Below are 22,525 nucleotides of genomic sequence, written 5' to 3' on the forward strand. Positions count from 1 at the left end.
AACTTCAGAATCCATTCTGCTGCAACCATCATGAGTTCAATCATTAATAAAGAGTAGTGAGCCCGTTCCAGAAGCAGCCATGCAAGCCCAAGCCATGACATTACCGCCACCATGCTTCACAATCACAGATGTGCTTTTTTGTTTTGGATCATGAGCAGATCTTCTTTCGCTATCCTTTGACCTTTTGTCACTTTGGAAGCGCTTAATCTTGGTCTAATCAGTCCATAAAACTTTGTTCCAAAACTTTTGTGGCTCATCTCTGTATTTCTTTGCAAAAGCCAATCTGGTCCAAGAGATACTCAATTAACATTGGGCATAGCCAATACAACAATTTGGAATGTCCTGACAAAGAAAGAAACTACCGCTGTACTGAGCAACAGATATCAAACACGTCGGATAAGGGTAGCAACAGAAGTTGATGACAGAAACATTGTGAGGGCAGAAACACAGAAAGACAGTCAGTCACATCAAGGCCAACCTCCACAGGGCAGGGGTGAAGGTATCACAAGCCACAGACCTACCATACCACAAGATGAAAATAACTCATCAGCAAAAAGAAGCGGAAGACCAACATTTTGAAACAAAGTTTTATAGACTGATGAAACTAAGATCACCCTCAAACAAAGTGATGGAAAGGCCAAAGTACGGAGAAAGAAAGGACACATAAGTTCATCTGTGAAGCATGATGGAGGTATTGGGCTTGCATGGATGCATCCGGAACGGGCTCATAAGACTTTACTGATCATTGAACTCATGATGATGGCAGCCAGCAGAATGAATTCTGAAGTCTACAAAACCATTTACCTATCAATTTACAAAAACATGCATCAAAACTAATTGGAAAAAGCTTCATCATGCAACAGAATCACTGTATTAGACCACTATCATCAATTTTATTATATCTGAAAGACAATCCCATATTATGAATTGCTTTAATGGGATCTTTCGCTTTCAGTAAGCTCTTGATGTTTTACAATTTTGACCGGGAATTAGAATTCAAACTGAATTCACCTTTAAGATGCAAATTTGCTTACTGGGCATCACCAAGGACTCAGGAATTACTGATAATCAAGAATAACATTCAACCACAAGCAATAATTCAAAAGTTCAAGTAAATAACTAGAATTTGACATCATAATGTGCTTTTAAATTATTGTAGTTTTGTTACACTGTAAACTGGAAAATTCACGGCTCATGATTATATTGTACCATTCATATATCATTGGTTTAAAGCACTTCAATATACTGGTGTAATAACCATTTTAAAACATGAACAAATATTTTTTATATTCTACATGGCTCAGCTTCAGAAAACAGGTGAGCCGTGATTGGTCATTACCTAAGCCCTGAGCAACTGTGATGTCATTTTCAGTTGACAAAGAGGAAAAATGGCCACACCCTGAGATGGTTAAAAATAAGTGGATTTTGCTGCTAAACTCATATTCCACAAATGCAATATTAATCAGAATGCTGTGTTTTGACTAGTGGAGGCTCATACAACATATTTTTGTAAATAGGTGTACGGGGTTGACCTCCCCGAAAAGCACTGTCGAACCAAAATGCTTTCCACTCCCTCTCATACCATGATGACACTGCTAAGGAATCCATGCTATACTGGGCAGTCACTTCAAGGTGCAATAATTACATTTCCCGTCTCTTCATCAGCACTATCTAAACAAGACACTCCGTACAATAAAAAACAGCCACTGTGTGTGGGTGGAAAAACCCTTGCTTCTTTCCCAAAAGGCGTTCCTCGGCAGAGAGTGAGATCACAAGATGACCAAGTAGACTTGAACCAAGAAAACCTTTGTTTTTATTCAAGATCACATATTTGACTATTCTATTGCTTCTAGCTTTAATGACAAAAAAGCACCTCTCATCTATAAATATTGTATTCCAATTTTCACACCTGAACAATTCACAGAGGACACATTATCAGATCGAGTTAAGCAATTTCATCTTGCCTTGAGTCTCCTCAATTGTGGAAAATAAACCTCGTCATTTCCCCAGTAAAACACAACATGCATTCCGCATGAAGAAGTGGTCTTGGTCCACTTGCAAGTGAGCGCCAGTGCATTTCAGTTAACTTCTTAAAGTGGTACATTAACTTATAAGTTAATTAGTTTAATAACCACACTCTTAAGGCAAAACACTCTTATCTCAAATCATGTTTCACCAATGAAATGAATGGAAATGCTATTAATCCATTCCAGCGTCCCAATAAACACCAACCAACCAATCAACAGTTTAATAAAGTTTAATAACATTCAAGTGCATTAGCAATAAGCTAACGAATGTTCATTAGTGTGATCCACAATGTTTAATTATTTTCGTTTTTGTTTGGTTTTACAGTGAATGACAGCAGTCTGTGCACTCGTGATTTTATGTTTTATTTCATTTTTATTTTTTTATTTTTCTACCGTAAGCATGAATATTTATAAAAAACAAATGTTTTTTTTTTGTTTGTTTTTTTGTTTTTTTTAAGATTCGAGGAGACTTCAGCTTTCAACTCCGGCTGTTTATAATGTACAACCTACTATTCTTTTCCATTGCCACATTGTGAAATTTGGCCGCTTGCACGGAGTACACACTCAAATCCGGTATACCATAGAGCCCTGTAAGCCACGACTCCCAGACCGCCGACATCTTCTTTCGCTCCTTCACAGGAGTGGTTCATTTTTATCACAAGGCCTCTCTGCATGCTAGATCCAGACGCTGCTGGATACAAGACCAGGAGCAGTTTAGGGAATGGATTGCTTGTCTATGAGTGCTAATATCTGAGATTTTGGATGTACAGTATAACGATAAAATCCAATACTGTTTTTTTGGCTAATATTGAACCGATATCCGATACAAATCAGATTGGGACACCCTTATAAAACAGTATTAAATTTCACATTGAATTTTTGTTGATGTTATAAAAAAAAATGTGAGCGGGGTAACCCATGTATTTTTATTTTGTTATGGACGGACCACAGAATCCATCCACAAATGCAAACACACCTTAAGAGTCTTCAGTTAATTTATAATATCCGTTTTGGATTATGGGAGATTTAGTAGAAAGCTTTTAATACTAAAAATTTGAGTACGACTATAGTGCTACTTTGAACCCATTAGAACCAGACCAGAGGTGTATCTCATGCTTGGCTGCTGAAATTCAAAGTAAACTAAAAGGTAGTGTAATATAGGATGAGGAAGGTAAGAGGAGTAGGAAGAGTCTGAGTTATAAATACAATATGCTGTGTAAGATGGAACCCGATCCCGTGCAGAAAGATGGAGTAGATGAAGTACAAAACGGAGCGGAAGGGGGGGATCCAGCCAGATCCACTCTGTGGCAAGTGGATGACACCTCACACCAGCAGACACCAGCCTCACTGTGGCCCCTTTATTTTTGTCAGCTTGCTGTTTAAGTTGTGTATTCACTGTTCATTAACAAGAGAAAACTGAAATAACACATTTCCTTTTTTGTTGATCCTATTTTTGTGAAATGCCCCAAATTCGAAAACAAATGTTCCTTCTGTCATTCAATAAAATGTTTTAGTCTGTGTTTTGTTGTTGTTTTTTTAGAAGGCAAATTAGAATTTTTCTTACCTTTCCCTACACTTTGTTTGTGGCATCATGCCATTTTACTCATTAAGCCTCACTTTTGAAAGTGGTCTTTAACAGTCACAGGGCAAAGGAATAGATGTGTACAGCTCACCTAAACCTAATTTATTAATTTGTCACTACTACTACTTGTAAAGTTTGTATGTTGCATGTAAATCCTCTATAGGTTTTTGATCATGTATTAATAAATGTTTTGATTGGAGATGGTCAATTTGTGTGTAACTTCACCAAAGGTCAAATGCTGATTTGTAAATTAGTTTTTTTCCTTAAGTTGGTGGGAGTTATTTCAAAATGGACTAAATAAAATGAGTTGTTTCCCCCCTCAAAAGTACAATTTTTCCTCTGTGAACTCTTATGAGACCAGATTGTAATACTTGTTGTACATAACGGGTGAAAGTGGGTAGGCAGGCAAGAAGAATTTCAGAATCCAGAAGGGAACAGTAGAGTAGGTGCAAATTAATTAGCCATGGTCTGCGCTCGCTGAGTGTTTGTTCTGCTTTAAACCAGACCATGGAAGATAAATGAGTACACACATTTTGAAAAGTAAGGCTTTTATCCATTTCTCACTGAACAAAATTTTCAGAATTTTGATTCTGATCAGACAGATTTATGTTCAATTTAAAGTTATTTTAGCTAGATGTGTCTGTGTGTACTAATTTTTGTTCCAGATGAATTAAATATTGCAAAAATTAGTATTCTTGAACGTGCGCTGACATTTCCTATTTCAAATCAGGGGACGACAATTGAGTTAATATTTTTTAGCATAGTATGCCACAGAAAATATTAATTCTGAAAGGAAACATTTTCTAACAAATCTGTTGTGGTACACTTATTCATGGAGAGCAGTGTACCTGGATGTGGAGCGTTCAATAACAAAACCAGAATCCTTCCCAAACTACAAATGATGTTTACTAGTGGTCTTTTAACCAAAAGATAATGCTAGGCATCAGCATGTTAAATACAAAGTTCCAGATACTGTGACATAATCATATTTATGTCGATGATCCGCTTCTGCCATACCTAACATGATGAGCATTTTTGTTGACTGGTCTGTATTTTAAATTCCTTCTCACCTATTATCTTGCTTCTTTTTTTAGTCACTCTCACATCTCCTATTTTTAGCAACTTTTATCCAAACTCATCAGCCCATCTGAGACCTCAGAGTCGAAGGAGTCTCTTCATGAAGTGAGATAAGATAAGATAAGAAGGTCTTTATCGATCCCACAGTGGGAAAATTTTCAGTGGGTTCTTTTCAGTCAAGGAGAGGATGCTCTCCTTAAATATCACCAAGGCAACATTATTACAAGCTACCTGGCTAATGCGAAATAAAATGATCATTTTATGACTTGTGTTGTTGACTGAGGTCAAATCTGTTTTAGAGGTGCTGAGTGATTTCTCCTTCCCCTGACCCGGGGATTGGAACAATTTAAAGCTGGTCATAAAAATACTTCATGGGCTTCAGTGCAGGGTGCAGGGAGGCTGATCATCATCAGGTAGGGTGCAGTGTGGCACATAGAGGCTTTGCTGGCAGGCTTTGAGAGGATAGGGGGAAAGCGGCTCAGCTTAAGCCCTGATCAGTCTGGTCTCCGGAAGACTCCGTCGGGGGTCCACTGGGAAGACCAAAACCCATTTCTGCTCAGTCTGGCCAACCCCAGCGGACTGCTAAATCTAAAAAATGTCCTTTCCCACTCGAAATAGAATGTATTTTCACAGTGTCTAATAGAAAAATAGATCTCAGAGAGAGTTAAATAACACAATTTTCCATCACAACACTATTGCATTTTGGTCCTCGCTGTAAGCCATCTCAACACATCTCAAGAGAAATTCTGCATCATCAACCAAAAGCTTCCACAAAGCTTAAGGGAAATTTTTTTTAAATGTATAGAATGGAAAATCTGAATCACTGTGGACCGTCACATTTGGAAAGATGCATGAACACTGGAAAAGCAAATTGAAGACAGAGGAAAGGGAAAACAAATGGAAAGGTGGAAATGTGGTGTAGTGATGCTGCCCAGACAGAGACATGGATAGTGTTAGGTTGGCTTGGATAGACGCTTTTGGAGGAGGGGCTGTGGTTCCAACTATTTTTAGCTTTACCTTCTTGAGTCTGAGAGCAGTAAAGTTGTTGAAATTGGGGGGGATTCGCAAACAAAACAAAAACCACAGACTCAAATCAGACAAAAAAGGTAAATGTGGGAGAGGATATGGTGCATTTGAAAATTCACACTGTGTTGACGGCACCGAAACTAGTTCCGTTTAGGCGTAACTTCCACTTCGGACAACGGAAAAGGATTCCTTTTTCATTTAAATGGCTTACCTTAACTAGAATCCTGCATCGCATTGTGGCCAAAGGTAGAATCCTGTCTGGTTATTAAACCTTTTAGATCTCTATACAGTAAATCCTTGTTGTGGCGGTGGTTGCAGAGATTTATGGCACACAATGGTTAATTTTAGTATACCATATTTTACGGACTATAAGCCGCTACTTTTTTCCTAGGTTTTGAACCATGCGGCTTACATAAAGGTGCGGCTATTCTGTGGATTTTTTTTTCCCACCGCTAGGGGCGGTCTAACCGGAGAACCATTGAGTTCAACAGGCAAGGGCACTAGGTCAGGGGCGTCCAGTTCCGGTCCTCAAGGACCGCTTTCCTGACCGCTTTCCTGCCTTTTTTCCAGCTATCCTTGCTGCAACGCACCTGATTATCGTTATCAAGCTTCTTCAGGGCTTGCTAACGTTATGGAATAGGTGGCATGCGGAAGGCACTGTTAGGAAAGTATCTGTTCAGGGACATACATGTACATTTACAGTTCAAAATTGTTCTGTAAATGAAGTAAATATCTAATTTTTCAACATAGGTGCAGCTTATATAAAAGTGCGGCTTATATATGGGTTTTTATATATATATGGGTTTTATCGGGTTATTATTATTTATTTATTTTTAAACTAGAGGCAGCTTATATAAAGGTGCGGTTTATAGTCCGGAAAATACGGTATATAAGCCACACCTGAGTATAAATCATAGGACCAGTGAAAATATGAAAAAAATGTAACATGGTCTGAAAAATACTGTATAAAATATATAATAAAAACAAAGTCAGCGTAAGGAAAAAACTGTCGTGCGAATATGGTTGCTTACCTGGTCATACTCCAGGGCCCCAGGGTAAAGGGGCCAACCCAGGAAAAGCTCGGCTATCACACAGCCTAGGGACCACATGTCTATGGCTTCACAAAATGGCAATCCCAAAATAATTTCTGGAGCCCTGTAGAAAATACAAAAAGAATGACATTAATTCTATTGCAATAGAAATACATTCAAGACTTACTTTCATTTTACTTCAAATTACATTGTATTTAAAGTGATGTCGTCATGTAAGATATTAACAAAAGGTGGTACTGGGCATAAGATATTATCAAAAAGTGGTACTGGGCAATCTTCAATACACAGATTTCACAACACTGCATCTTTTTTTGCTGGTGATTATTATATGGAGTAGATAAACACTCTTCAATGCTTAATTTCATAGAATTCCGGATGATGGCTGTCAGATGAAGTTTAGAGTGTGAAATAGCATGCATCATGAGTTGAGCCAGGGTGGCCATGCATGAGCAGGCCCGGCCAGTATGTTAGGAGGTCGGCCGGGCTGGGATGAGAGCTTGGATGGTGTTGAAATCTCCTCTTCCCAGACAGACAATCAGCATTAGAATTTCTTCATTTACATGAGGGTTTCTTATTACTGTAAATCAATTGGTGATGAGTAAAAAAATGAAGGGATTAAAGTGAAGAAAATAGTGTTATTTTTGGTTGTTTGGTCTTACTCAAAAAAAAAGAAAAGAAAAAGCTCAAATATGGCTTTCCGGTAAAGAGATAAAAAATTTTTTAAAAAGTTCATAAAAATGGCCATCGTGTGCAACTATATTAAGTATTCACAAGCACTACCAAAACAGCATTTTTGGTTTGTGACTAGTTTTTGGGAAGGTCGGTGTGAACAAGAAAATTTTTGATATAGTTAAAAACTTCAATTAAAAATCATTCTTGTTTTTTAACAAGACTGTTTTCAAACAAATGTACCTTCAGTAACAAATATTTTGATCTCAAGAAATATTGTGTTTGATAAAAAAGGTCAAGAGAGAATACAACACTAATAATATGCCTCATATTACCCCAAAACCAAAAAAGCATACAATTTTGATCATCTGGTCAAAACAAAATGCCAAATATACTACCAAATCTAGGTCAGTCAGAACAGTAAAAAATACCACAGGGAGTCAAGCCAACAATTTTTCATCCCATCAGTATTAGGGGAGGATTTTCTGCAGGATAAAGCTAGCGTTAGGGTCGCATCGTGTGGGTTGTAACATGCCACGGTGCTGGAACAATGGTAATTAAAAATACTATAAAATTAGAATGATGGTGGGGAAGGATGGAGTGGATATCATCTCAAGAGTTAAAGTTGCAACCCAGGCCTCATTTCCCTCTGATGAAACCAAATCTATCCATCCTGAAAATATGCCATAGAAACAGAGGAGCTACTGAAGTCCGAGGAGCACCATGACTCCCACACCACATGCAAAAGTGAGTCGTGAGTGAGTTCATATCGCTAATGATTGATTTTTACCTCCTAATCAAATGGATTAAAGATCAAATAAAATAAACTATTCATAAGAAAATTTCGATTCAAAATATTTGGTACAGTAAAACAAATTTGAAGGAAACAGGGTCCGACATCAACAGTGGCCCGATGGCCTGGAGCCACCATGTGACTATGTTGGGCCATGTTCACTGATGCTGGCGTGACTGTCAAAATTGCAATAGCTGGCTAACAATCATAAACTCCAATATGAAAAACAAACAAATGAATAAATAAACAAAAACATGTCCATATGCAAATTGCATACTTTAATCCCACAATCCCTCATGCGGCCAATGACACACGAGTGGTTACAGTATAATCACAACCTCGCTTAAAGTTAATGATGTATTGTTTATAGCTTCCGGCTGCGGCATAATAGCGAGCAGAAGCAAGCTAGCAATTCTGTTGCGATTCTAGAAAGAATGAAAACGCGAATACTGTGTCGTTTTTCTACACAGAAAACATACTATATTGCTCCCGAGTCGCATGAAACAATTTTGAATTACCCCACTCCCATGTTGAAAAAAAACAAAGATGACACGGCAGACAAACTACTTAATCTGGCCAGCAGCCGAACACAATGAATGAGCACAAGATGTCAGTTTGCGTAAACCTCCATGATGTGTCTTGTAGACGCAGATTTGCTTTGAAATGACAGAACCAACAAGCCAACTGGTGCCATGCGCCAAAAGTCATGACAGCTCCATAAAGTGTGTCAGTCATGTATGTAACACACCTATTTTTGTGTCCGTTTACAGAACTTTAAGTGAGGCTGTTATCTCACACTCCAGAAATAGCTCCCTCATCCTCCCGCTTGTGTCCTATCAGGGAGCACCAATGTGTAAGGTGGAATCCGACGTGCAAATAAGGGCAGCGACACGAGGGAGAGGTACTATGGATTTATGCTTACAGAAACCTTACACAGCTTGTTCAGATAAAAGTATTTTCGGAGGCACAGGTAAACATGCGATCCCACAAAAACAATCTAGTAACCTGGTGATGATGGATGGATAATGGATTGATGGAAGCAGGGGGCATTTTTACACAACCCTCCCCACCAATTGTGTTATTCCACACACTAACTTCCAGGTCATTCAGCATTATTAAGTGGAACACAAGCAGCAGTTTCACTCTGATCAGCCTAGGCCTCGGATTAAGGGTACAAGGCTTTGGGCGTGTGCGACCAATGTAAACCTCTTAATGTACTGACATAGAGCCAAAGGTAAAGAAAGATTCTTATCCCAATTCAGACGGACTTTGTTTTGCCCCCATTATACAGGCACTGAATTTTGAATGGAAGGCTAAGGGATCTATTCTACTCCAACAAACTAGGGTGTCCACACCATACAGTACTATTTGATGTGAAATATTATGTCTCACTGGGAGCATTTTAGAACCAATGTGTGGGAGCATTTTGGAACCAATGTGTCCATTTAGCTCACACTTACCCCATTAAGACCTAAAGGGCCTGGCAAACCATCCCTCAAAAACCTAAGGGCGCCTTCAGAATCACCCTCTAAAACCTGAAGTTTTCCTGGAAATTCACCACATACAAAATAATTGTTATCCCAGCCCCTGTGGCAGATACAAACATAATTCCAAAAGAATTTGATAGCTTGGACGTGGCTTTCATACAGGTCATATGTACTGTTTCAATTTTTTCTTTAAAGTAAAAATAAAGTGTAAGTGCAAGAGAAGCACAATTTTTAATTTTAAAAAATGAGTGGTAATTACCATCCTCTATTATGTTACAAAGCCGTCGACATATCGTCATTGTCTATTAACAGATTTTAACCATGTATCATATTCTGTTACAAAGCCGTCGACATATCGTCATTGCCTATTAACAGATTTTAACCATATATCACGTTCGACTAGTTCCACTGGTGCAAAGTCGACAAGCGCGTCGTCCATATCACTACCGTCACTTATTTCAGAACGCCCGCGATCATCTGCGTCCGCCATTACTGCTCGAAAAAATTCTAGGACATCCTCCGAGGGCTCACAACACCGCCACGTGTATATTCTGAGGCATTTCATTGGCTAAGAGACCACAAATTTAAAAAAAAATAAAGTAAGAAAATGACGTATCCGCTCTCCCGGCGGCTGTAGAGGTAGAAAGACGCAACTCCAACTCTTGTGGTAGAAACGCGGTTGTGTGCGCCCAGCCTAAATGGGTTCAACAAGGCAGGACATGGTGTAAAAAAGCAACCCAATGAATCCGGGTGCAAATCTGAAAAAGAAGACACCGCACTGTGCTGGCTGTATTATAGCTTAGTGGGCAATTGTATCGGCAGCCGTTGCCGAGAGGTTAAGACCACACCACACCTGTCACAGTAGAGGTCCCGGGCACTTCAAGTCGACCACTGCTCCAGTGTTTGCGTTGCATGCAGAGGGACAATTTTTGTCAAGATAGTAATCCCTCACATATTTGTTTTTTGTGCTGTTTCAGAAATGCCCTAAAATGCATCAAGACGGTAACATACCCTTGTCTAAATATGAAAGTAGTACGTATAGTAATGTGTGTAAAACAAGTCTCTCAGCAGAGACGAGCTTTGTACGTCGTGGATGAGCTAAGTTTAGCCTGGGAAGGGGAAGTTTTTGGAATGTCTTTGCCACATGTGTACGCGCACTCCCAGTGCATCTTTTCTAACCAATATGTATATTCATTTTTAAGGGGAATGTTATATGTAAATGAGTTTGAAATGGTAATAATCTGTTTTGGATAGTAGTGTGTACAGTTTCTGTGTGTATAGAAAATTGAAACATTTTTGGTGGCATATGAGTTTTTGCTTTGACGCTTTTCCCTTAAATTTCCAGTGGGTAATACATTAATCTTAAATGGGAAGATGTAGGAATATGCAGGAGGCAAGTACGTATTAAGAGTATACTGATGCTAATCCAAATTAAGAATGCTTAAACTTGGCGGAGGTTTGCTTTCCGACTGAGTACCTTTTAGTTGATTGTTTTTTTTTTCTACTTTGATCAGCAAGGTGGCTTTGCTGTTAGATATACAGATATACATTTAAAACAATCTAAATTACTTTGATTGTTCAGTTTAATGTTGCTTCCAACTTCTTTTGCTTTAGTGGATAATGCTATTAAATTGATGATGTTGCCATTTTCTATTTTTAAACAAAGAACCTCATCATCCACATTAAAGCCTCTGAATCCTGTTATCAACCAGCAGTTATGTTGTCATATGCCCTACTGAATCTTACATTTATTGGATTATAACCCTTGTAAAGTTAATGCCAGAGCAGCCCTAAATTTACAGCACTGTTTGTTGGTAATTACCAAAGTCTTTGTTTATCTAACATTTAATTACAAATCCAGCACTTCATGAGGCCGGATTGTCTCCTTGTGACAGGTGGTCTAATAATTTGTACTTTCAGTACAAACCTCTGAAGAACTTAATCATAAGAAGTATTTAAAAGTGAATCCCCAGTTGAACTTGCTTTTCTTCCATGTGCATTGTGCTGTTATGGAGATTACATTTCCAAGGCTGCAACAACAAGGCTATGTACAACCTTCTAATAGTCGCCTGAGTACACACGAGTTCAAGGAGCATGTTTTTCTGTCCTTGGCAACAAACTTGGCTTGAGGTTGCCAAATACTGCAGAGGGCCTTTAGTCATGACTGATCTCATTTTCAAGGTGAAACGTCCCAAATGTTCCTTAGACATGTTGTCCTAAATCCATTAATTTATTGAAAAACCAATAACACTGTGGAATGTAAAGTTGATCTGTTTAGTTTTCATTTCCTCTCATTATGTGTGCACGCACTGTTGGTTAAGCCACTAACCCCGGGCACAAAAGAAAAAGGTAGGCATTTATTGTGAAGTAGTTGTGCAGCTGCTTGTTTGGTATAGTATTACCATTTTTGCTGCAGGTTTTCTGACAACAGAATAGTTTGAGTGTATTACTTCATTTATTTCATTTTATTTTATTTTTGACTGTCAAATAATATAACTGGCCAACCCATAAGAATTTAAAGTAGTTTAATACAGAATCAAAAGGAATTGAAAGGCAGTTTGGATAAAGGGTGTACAAATGCATGTTTTATACAAATTGTGTATATGTATGATTAGAACAGGACTGCAATCCACTATAGCAAACTACCAGACTGTTCAAATGTATGCAAAATGTGCAAGAGGCTTGTTTTTTTTAGAAAATGTTGAATGGCCCATGACATGAACAGTATTACCCAAAAGTTGAGGTGAATAACTGACCAGCAACAACGGACAAAACACACCCGAAGAGATTCTTCAGTGAATGAAGTGAGAACTGACTTGTATTGTCAAGCTCTCCTTTCATTTCCTTCTAGCTGCTTAACCATCTATAGAGGCACACTGGCCAGCATCCCACGAGTTATTTTAAGCAGTTCTTTACTGACAACCTTAAACACGCTGCTCCCTGGAAGTGTGCTCTGCATGGTTTCCACTAAGCAGGCACAGTTTTGTGTTTTTATTCTAGCAGCTATTTACGCAGCTTGCAATCATTTGATTTAACCAATACTTGAGTTTTTGCTATGATTGGAGTACATCTTTTTAAGGGCTCTCTTTGGATGCCCTGTCTGTCAACTGTTGCTTTTCAATACAAATGTAACAGTACTTGTACACTTAAAAATATCTGTTTATTGAAGCCACATTTATTTGTATGCAACAGCATAGAATATCAGAATGTCATGAATGGTCACCAGAGCGTTGAGACGACAGCGACGACAAGCAGCTGCTTTCTATTTCCTGCCTTACAAAAGTACAACAAAGTACAAACTGTTCTATTTTTGGCAACTTCCTGAAACAGCATTGTGTACAATGGTATTTGCGAAAAAGATGTTTGGAGCATGATGAAGATAAAGCCATAACAGTGTTGTAGGTGCATCACAGAGTTGGTATTGCAACATCAGCCCATGGACTGGAATACTTTCGACAAGATTTTAGAGTATGTCCGTGAGATATTTGCCGTTTCATCTAGAAGAGCATTAGTGACGTCAAAGGTCACTGATGTCGGACGAGAGTGCCTGGTTCACTAGATTCCTCCCCTCCATTGTTTTGCAGTTTGCGTAAAAATGTATATTCAAGAAAAAAGAAATAATGTCTAATTGTATATTTCAACAGCTCTAGCACAAATTTCCTGGAACCATCCATCAGTAAATTCTTTCACATTTTATGAGTTTTACATAAGACAACAAAAAGAATCCCAGTTGGATCACTTTAACACTTTGTTCTGCCACTACTGCTTTGACTGTTATTGCGTATTCCCAGCCTGAAAACTTGCTAACATGCCTTCTGTTTTTACAGACCACTGATTTCAGCATTCAGATTGGTGGTAAGACAATTGTGTTCACTTCCACTTTTCACTTCTCATTCATCGATGCATGTTTGTGGTGCGTACTGTTATCTCGACAAAGATTTTGTGCAAATGGCCGGTGAAATCTTCCTCGGTCTATGCCATACTGCCACACAAAGATACGATGAAACAATGTAGATGGTTAAAAAAAATAACCACATACAAACAAGCGAAAACATAACAAAATCAGTCTTTATTACTTAGTGACGGTAATGGTTAAGAGGTGCATCTGTATACACCTGTTTATGTAGTATCTATTTATTTATTGGAGAGACAGAAAACGGACGAATCAGCAACATTCTTATGGAGTATCTTAGTTTCGTTTCCATCAAAGTATCCAAGCATCGCATTTCACTGTGCATATCTGGGCTTCGTTTTAGCCACGCCCCCCCCAAAATCTAAACAACTGAAATAGCAAAAAAGATGGAATTGTATCACGTGCATGTTGATCGGCTGATCAATAATAGATTATTGTGCATGTTGAAGGGGCATTTTGCTGGGATAGAAGGGTACTAAATATGAAAAATGTATAACGCACCAAGTTAGCGTTCTGCGCTTCCAAACTGGCGGCCCGGGTATGAACCCGATGTTGGATGTTTTTATTTGCTTTGGTTTTTTTGTTTTGTTTTGTTTCCGCAATGTCAGGTGCGGCGTACTTGGGTTTGCGCTTCAATCGCCCTGATTTTGATACAAATGAGGGGACACTGCACGGATTGACTGGAACGTCTACTTCTGTCCCACAAAAACGCACAAAGGCGCAAAAGCCCCGTTACGCCCAATTCTACCGACTCAAGTCTAGCAAAATACCAAGAAAACTCCACCCATGCACACAGTTTGCTAGACTTGCGCCCGGCACGAAAATAGGACCCTATATTTTAATGATTCAGTAACAAATTCCTCTCAGTTTTTGCACATGTGAAGATAATTGCAGAGAATTTAGACAAATTTCTGAATTCAGAATTTTGAGAGTTTTTAACAACAGATTTTGACTAAATGTGAAAATTACCTTCAGATGACATTCAAATGGCAATCCCATTTCAGGATGGTGAGCAAGTTTTGGTTTCAATCTATTTTGGTTCATAGCACCAAGTGCTTTTGTAAACTCATGTACATTTGTTTAAAAAAAGAACAGAAAAACAGCCTCATTCTCATATGGCATGAATCACCCTTCATGAGTAGATTATGGCTAAACCGATCCATTTTGGGATACTTTCAATGCACTACAACTTTGACGAAAAACAAGTCTTGTCAGAATTTCACAGCCTTGACAGACTGCACTGCGTATGAATTAAGAAGCATGCGCTGTATTGGTTTTGGGAGGATTAATTCGGCAACATGAACTTGCGCTAATGTTTTCCTGCTTCACAGAAAATAATCTTAAAGGGATTTAGTGCTATTTTGTACTTTATTAATTCATTTCATTCTTCACTTTTGGTAGTTGTGAACCTTCATGCTGCCAGCTGTGTTAGTACAAACACCAAAAGCCAACCAAAAACATGCACGTGTTGTTGTTTATCAAGCAGGACTGTGCATGCAGAGTTGGTAATTCAGGTTTCCGCAAGGCCTTGAGGGGATAAACAAACTACACATTTCCCAAATGAATGTCACCTGCGGCTAGCCTCAGCTCAGGCCTACACGAGGCTCGGCTTTGATGTATAAACAACAGACTTCCAGAACTAAAAAGCTTTTAATTACAGAGCTGTGTAATGGTTTGGGCTATTAACATGTAACCAACTACAGGAAGGAATATAATTTTGTAATTTCTTGGCCAGACCTTCTTGATGTAATGTAATTACACAAACAATATTAGGGTTAGCAACTTAGCACTCGAATGCTGCCACATGAATTTATCACTACCATAAAATAATAACAATAAATGCATTTAGAAATTAAGGCATTAAGTTGAACAAAAATCAAAGATTAAATCCATTCATTCCCAGATAACCAAGTTCTTTCCCAGGCCCTGGAGCCTTAAAAATCTTTTACAATAAACACTGTAGCGTGACTTTTTTTTCAGACTCCAGTGGCATGTGGCTCCTTAGCTGGCAGGATGTTGAGCAGCATGGGAGACATTTCCTTGTTTTGCCACAGGAAGGCCATTTTTAAACCAACAGTTTTACCTCCAAACGACACTAAAACAGTGTGCAATTGTACTCAAATGAATTGTCAGAACAATCAAACAACGTCATAACTGCAGCCAAGAATGTTTACTGCTTTGCACTCACCTATAGTACCGAGACTGGAGGTACGTGGAGCATACTGCTTTGGAGACATGGCTGGCTGAGCCAAAGTCGATCACCTTCACCCTGTAGGGTTGCCTCACCGGATCCACCAGCATAATGTTCTCAGGTTTGAGGTCTGCATGAATTAGACCCATACTTTTCAACTTTTTCAGAGCCGTGGCCACCTGCTGTAGTACAGGTCGGATCACTTTCAGGGGCAGCGGGCTGAACTTATTCTGCTTGAGGAAATCATACAGGTTCTGCTCGAGCATCTCAAACACAAGGCAGGTGTGGCTGCGGTGTTGGAAGCATTCAAAGGCTCGCACCAGGTTGTGCTCGTCTGCGTTCTCCCCACTCAGGCGAGCGAGGATGCCGACTTCGATCTGACCTTGCCGGGCGTATGAAGGATGGTTCTTCAGGATCTTGACGGCCACTACCTCGCCCGTGCCTCTTTTCCAACACTTTACAACCTGTCCGAACGTGCCACGTCCCAAGAAATCCAGCACTTCATATTTATTCTTCAAGGAGCAAAGAACCTCATGCTGTACTACCTGGTAGTCCCCGTCACATCCTCCCGCTCCCCCTGCCGCACCAACAGCCACGGGTCCTGCAGCCTGCTTGGAAGTCCTCCCCACTCCAGCCCCAACGGCCGCAGGCGCAGGCGCTGCTGCGTTTCCAACATTGGTTGTTTGCAACATGGCAGGCAACATTGACAGTTCCTCCACAATCTGCATGGTGCTCCCTCGATTATCCAGCTCCTCACTTTTACGTTTCAGTCCACATCGCTGAGAGCTGTCAGCAGAGTCCAAACCACCACAGTCCAATTCTGTGTCTCCCTCCCCCTCCTCCTCCGCCTCCTCCTCCTCCTCTCCACCACCCTCACCTCCTCCACTGCAGCCCTCTCCCCTTCCCCCTCCTCCTGCCCCTGTTGCTCCACTGCTGCCACCACTTGCTGTGACCGTCTTCTGCTGCTGCTGCTGCTGCTGCTGCTGACGATGATTCTGGTCCTGCTTGTGGACAAGCGATGTGCTCTGCCGCTGCTGGACCGCAGCTGGGCCCAATCCTCCACCTCTTTTCCCGGGCTGTTGTCTCTGCACGCCCCGCACAATCACCGTCTTCACTGGGAACCCTTGTCCTCCAAACACTTTCGCGTCCGCCGCCAAGTCTCGGCTCAAGAACGAGCAGGCTTTCGTCGGGTGCACAATACCAAGGTTTCGCCTGTTCAGATAAGTCCGCGGATGTGCTCTCTCATGGTACACACAGCTGCTGGGCTCAACTTTGAGTTTCTTCACACTGCTAAAGGCACTTGTCTGGGTTTGATAAATGTGTGGTGGGTAAACCAAGACTTGTGAGGCCATACCTGGAAGGGAAAGAGAAAAAAAAAAAAAACATTGGAGGTCAATCATTTCAGTATTTTAATTAGAAAAACCCTAATGAGGAAAGGATAAGCGTTACACATGGACACGTTTAGTTCCATTAAAAAATTAAAAAACGAACTAAAAAGTAGCACACGTCAAGGTTCACTTTTAAGATACTTATTTTCCTAAATTAAACATGCAAACATCTCTAAGGACTCTTTACTGAACCAAACAAGTCAAGCAACTTGTTTTTTTTTTTTTACTTGCACAGTTGTGTGAGGTTTAAAAAGTTTGTCTATGTAAAATACAGTTAAAGTATTGGTAAAGACGACGAAAGGATCATGCTTCAATTCCTTCTACTCTCTAAGAGCACAAGTTAAGTTTATTAGCACTGTTTTATTGTTTACCACTCGCTAATTTGTTGTCCTATTCTTGTTCGCATTTGACCAACAAGAGAAGAGAAACATACATTTTCTGATTAGAGGCCAAAACGAGGGGTGGAGGGACAGACCAAAACGGGGAGGACACTAACATTGGTTACAAGTCCAATCAATCATGATTCGGACCAGAGAACACTAACTACAACTGTGGAGGCACATGCACGTCTAATGTGCAAAAAGTGCACAGGATTGCTGAGCTGAGGCATCTTACAGCTTTTTTATTTGCATTTCTCTAAGCAATAGCATGATAATACTCATATTTATAATCATGATGTGAAACTGTCATATCCTTTCATCACTACTAACAAGACTAGAACAAACTGCGGTGACGTGTTTGAGAGCACCTTTCGACTCGCATCCATCCACTGTAAGCCCACCAACACCTCCACACAGAAGATGACTAACATTGCAAAGGTTTGTCTGACCTTTCCCTGTGGTTGCAATACATCCTACTGCATGTCTCCAGGCAACCAATAGGGAGGAAAAGCATCAGAGGAAGACAACCAGACAAAAATAAAGTCACAAGGCATCAAGGGGTTCAGATGGACATCACCCACATGTGCATGTGTACCACTTCATGTTTACTGAGTCTGAGCCTATGGGAAAGTATTACATCTGATTAACTAACAACCATTTAAATGGGCAATGGAGTTTCTAATAAGCTTCCATGGCAGAGTGACTTGTGACTAGAGGCGATATGTGCCGTCCTCTGACCCATGACCTACTTTCATTCTGGGACAGCTCAAGCTCAATGTTTTATAAACTTTTATTAACACTTGGTCAAATAAGTGTAACTTGACACTTTGTTATGCTTTGTGTCTATTACCTTGGTGTTACAAACCTGAGATGTCAATACCAAAAGATTTGCTATGCAGGCCTTTTAAAAAGTACAAATTATACCCTGGTTTGCAGAAGCAGTCGAACTGGTCGCTACAGTATATATTTACCGTATTTTCAGGACTATAAGACGCACCTTATATAAGCCGCACCCACTCTACTTTTAAAAAAAAAATAATGAAAAAAACATATAAGCCTCACCTATCTATGTTGAAAAATGTGATGTTTACTGCATTTACAGAACGATTTTGAACTGTAAATGTCATGTACCTGAACAGATTCTAAATACGGTAGCCACATTTCCGACACTTCTAGCAAAGGTTTTTCAAAAATATGACTAACAAGTTTAATACTGATAATAGAAGCACAGTTTTGCGTATGACAAAAAAAGGAGCCTGGTAGAAAGCAAACAATGAGTTTATTGCTAATGATGAACATGAACATTTCCAAACACAATTGGGACCATTTATACTGTGCAAAGACAGTGATTTATTGACATATTTAAAAATTTTGACCTGAGGTACTTGTTTCCAAGCTGCAAACACATTGAAGGAGTTTCCTTGGCTCACCTGTGTAACTCCTCATTAAAAAACGGCTATAGGCTGCGAAGCATGAACTCCGGGTGATCGGACGTTTTGATCGGCAATAAAAAGGCTTTGATCGAAAATTCCGATCACGTAATTTTTCACAAAAATCGACCGATTATGATCGGTGCCCGATCGATCGGAGCATCCCTAATGGATTGTGTATACAAGGAAGTTCTCACAAAAGGGACATTTTCCCAAGAGAAAATACTTGTTTTATTTTGTGTTTCTATTTCTGTGGACGTTGATGCAAGTTATTTCTCACAAAAATGTTTTGCTTGCATGGTGGATGAGGGTGAAACAAAAAGTAAAACTTGTTTTGAATAATGTAATTTGCTAAGAAGAAGTGGGGCAGGGGACAGTGAAAACTAGATTTCTGTCAGAAAATCTAAGATTTAAAATAACGGCAATTCGCCAAGCCCTAATTAATAGTGTTTGATCTTAATTTTGGTGTGATCCACTGTGCTTTTGCTCCAACCAAAGAAGGAAAAAAAAAAAAAAAAAAAAAACATACCTCCTAATCGCCTTTTTGCTATCTGATACCTTCCAATGCGAAAATGTAGTTATCGCCTGCATTCAGGTTGACAATTCTGAACTACTGAAAACAGCCAGAAGTAGCATGAAATGGGTTTGCCGCTTCGGTAATGTTCACACTGCAGGTCATTTATGATTGATTGATTTTTTTTCCCAAATCTGACCTGGGCCTCTTTTGTATGTGGATATAAATCGGATATATGTCTGACACGTATGCAGTATGAACGCTCAGGTCATGCTCATCCATACACATCCAACCTATTTGTGATCAAAAGCCCGTCGGGAAGAGTGCTTGGGAGACGACTGACAACCGTCCGTGCATCTGCAAAGTTGTTTAGAATAGCAGTGTTGCTTTTATATCTGATTTAATTTAATCCCACTTGAAACATGAAGCGATGAAGTGGACATTTGTGGCCATAGTTGTAATCCAGCCACGCAGACAGATCATTTGTTGCTTGCAGCAATGACGCGATACCATTTTTAGTAAACATCTCCAATTCTCTCATGAAATGAGATGGAGGAGGGTCAACTCATTCCCCGAAAATATTTCTACCTACTCCCACCTCTCTACTCTTGTCAAGCTGAGGTGAGCCACTACATGCAGGACCATATTTACTTCCGTAAACACTGTATCACGTAACGTGTTTTTTTTTTTTTTTTTTTGGAGTCACGTCATGCTTTGTGCGCATGTGTGCCACATAACGGAAACTTTCCATTGACATTTCCGTTGGCATTCATTTTTGTAATTTGAACACGCACATAAAAAAGATTGGATTGAACAAAACAAAAACAAAAAATCTGAGTTTTGCATCATGCCCTGCAGTGTGAACATAGCTTTGTATAACCGAAGACATATATCTCAGCACCCAGCAAGATAAAACCCTCACCAAAATTCCCTTTTTGGACAACTCATAAGTTCCACGTCCAAAACCCTGGAAGAGCAGCTAGGCTTAGAGACCACACCAGCAAAAACACCATATACTTAAATTATGAGATGTCGGTCACAAAATGTGAAGCATAGGGCAGTAATTGGTGGGAAGGGAAAAGAATGGCAGCTGCTTCTATTATTATGAGCAGACGCCCGATACTCCCTGGGTTAACCATGAGGCTCCCACTGGAGCATTGCATTACAGCTTTCAAAGCTGCAGAAGCCTTCACCAACCTTGATCTGCAAGATTACTCACTAGTGACCTTTTGACAGTAGTCAACTCAAAATTTAAACCGAGAAGAATATTAACACTAGACACCTGTCAGAGATGAGCAAGTGGTACTGTGTGAGAAACCAAAGTTCCCTGAGTTGTGTGCACAAAAAGTAAAACAAATATAAATAAGTTCCTGAGATCGAATGGCTGAACTGTGAGAAGACAAGTAAATTTGTCAATGGCAGTGATTGAGTTATGGGCATTTAAGTATCACAAACTACACCATCTCATTTACACGAGTCAGCTAGCAGAGGCAAAAACTGACCACGGCCATGTGTTTTGACTTCACTATTCAAAATGAGACAAAACCTGCTGTGTCCACTGCAGACAACACTTGAACATGTGAGAAAGATATGCAGCATAGTTCAACACGATGTTAAAGGGGAGATTATAAAAGGAGTTGACAATAAGCATGAAGATGGCTTTGCAACATAGAGTGGGCTGGGCTGTATGTGTTTTCATTTCTTAACCTTTCATTGTGGTGTGCCCTTGTATATGTACATCAACCGTGTGCAGTTTTGCTTGTTTGAACACAGCTTCTGCAATCACCAGAACCAACAGATTGTCTAACATTTACCAAATAAAGCAGCAATTCCAGCCTGACCATTGTGAAGGCCAAAGTCAGCGACAAATCTGAGACTAACAGTGGGCATTTTTCTACTTGCAATCCCCCTGCCTTCCAACAGGGGCCACTGTGAATAGCCACAGCTCAACGCCCTTATAATGTCTCGTGAAAAAGATCTTCTTGCTCAAAAGCCTCTCTATTTTCCAAGGAATGTGAACTTATGACTAACATTTAGAAGTCGTCAGCTTGTTGGATTAGTTCTCATACGCAGTCAATATAAAGAGTGGTCAGAATGTTCTGCCATTGGGCCATGCAGGGACACAGCATAAATTGACGTCTGTGTAAAAGGGACAGCTGAAACCAAGAGCCTGCATCACACTTTAAACCAACGCCGCTGCTGCGTGACATATCATGCCTCTAATTATGAATCGTTAAAGGCCTTGTAAAAATCCCACACTGGGTGGGCACTAGCTGTTTGGTTAAAAAACAAAAACACTGACCATAGAGTACAGGATATTTTTTCAAGGTGATGCTGTTAGCATCATGAAATCATTGTCTACACAAAGTGTAATTAGTACACACCATTGCTACCACCGATGTGTTAATATGTGCTTGGAAGTGCGAGTGAATCACTTCACTAGTCCCTAAAACTAATATTCTTCCTGACTACATTAAAGTAGGACTGGAACGATATATTATGTATTCATTTGTGGTGTGCATCTTTCCAATAAAGGATTTGATGCATATCTCAATATACGGGGTACGATACGATTCATGGATGGTTTTGTTTTTAAGTGGAAAGATTCGATTCGGTTCAATTCTGTTGGATTACGGTTCAATTCAATATCGTATGAGTTTGAGAAGGTATGATGCAATAAGGTTCTTGTGGTCCATCCATCCATCTATCATCCGAACTGTTTGTTCTCATGGGGGTCAGGGGCGAGCTGGAGCTGATCAATTTACATGAATGAACTTGTCAGTACATGTAAATGTGGCACTGTCATCAAAGATATCTATCCAATAGAAGACAATTTGATACTTATATTGGTATATTTATAAGAGGAAGGATTTCATTTGGTTTGATTTGATGCATTTGCATCTTTTAAATCCAAACCGATTTTGCGATTCTAAACCTTTTTTGGTACATGCCCAGGATTAATATAATAAATAAGCAGAGGTGGCCAATCGGTCAGT

General features: G+C 39.7%; 1 protein-coding gene across 4 annotated transcripts in view; it reads right to left on the reverse strand.

Moving 5' to 3' along the window:
* hipk3b (homeodomain interacting protein kinase 3b) overlaps nt 1-22,525 on the reverse strand; it is a 44,885-nt gene that overhangs the window by 17,132 nt on the left and 5,228 nt on the right. For all 4 annotated transcript variants that reach the window (XM_086025297.1, XM_086025295.1, XM_086025296.1 and 1 more), the window contains exons 2-3: nt 15,815-17,171; nt 6,744-6,867 (exon numbers count right to left, since the gene is read on the reverse strand). In XM_086025297.1, coding sequence (XP_085881423.1) covers nt 6,744-6,867; nt 15,815-17,171 — 1,481 coding nt within the window. The remainder of the gene's footprint in view (nt 1-6,743; nt 6,868-15,814; nt 17,172-22,525) is intronic.

The sequence above is a fragment of the Filicampus tigris genome, chromosome 3 (genome assembly GCF_054856515.1).
Source record: "Filicampus tigris isolate MCC_2025a chromosome 3, RoL_Ftig_1.0, whole genome shotgun sequence".
Lineage (NCBI taxonomy): Eukaryota > Metazoa > Chordata > Actinopteri > Syngnathiformes > Syngnathidae > Filicampus > Filicampus tigris.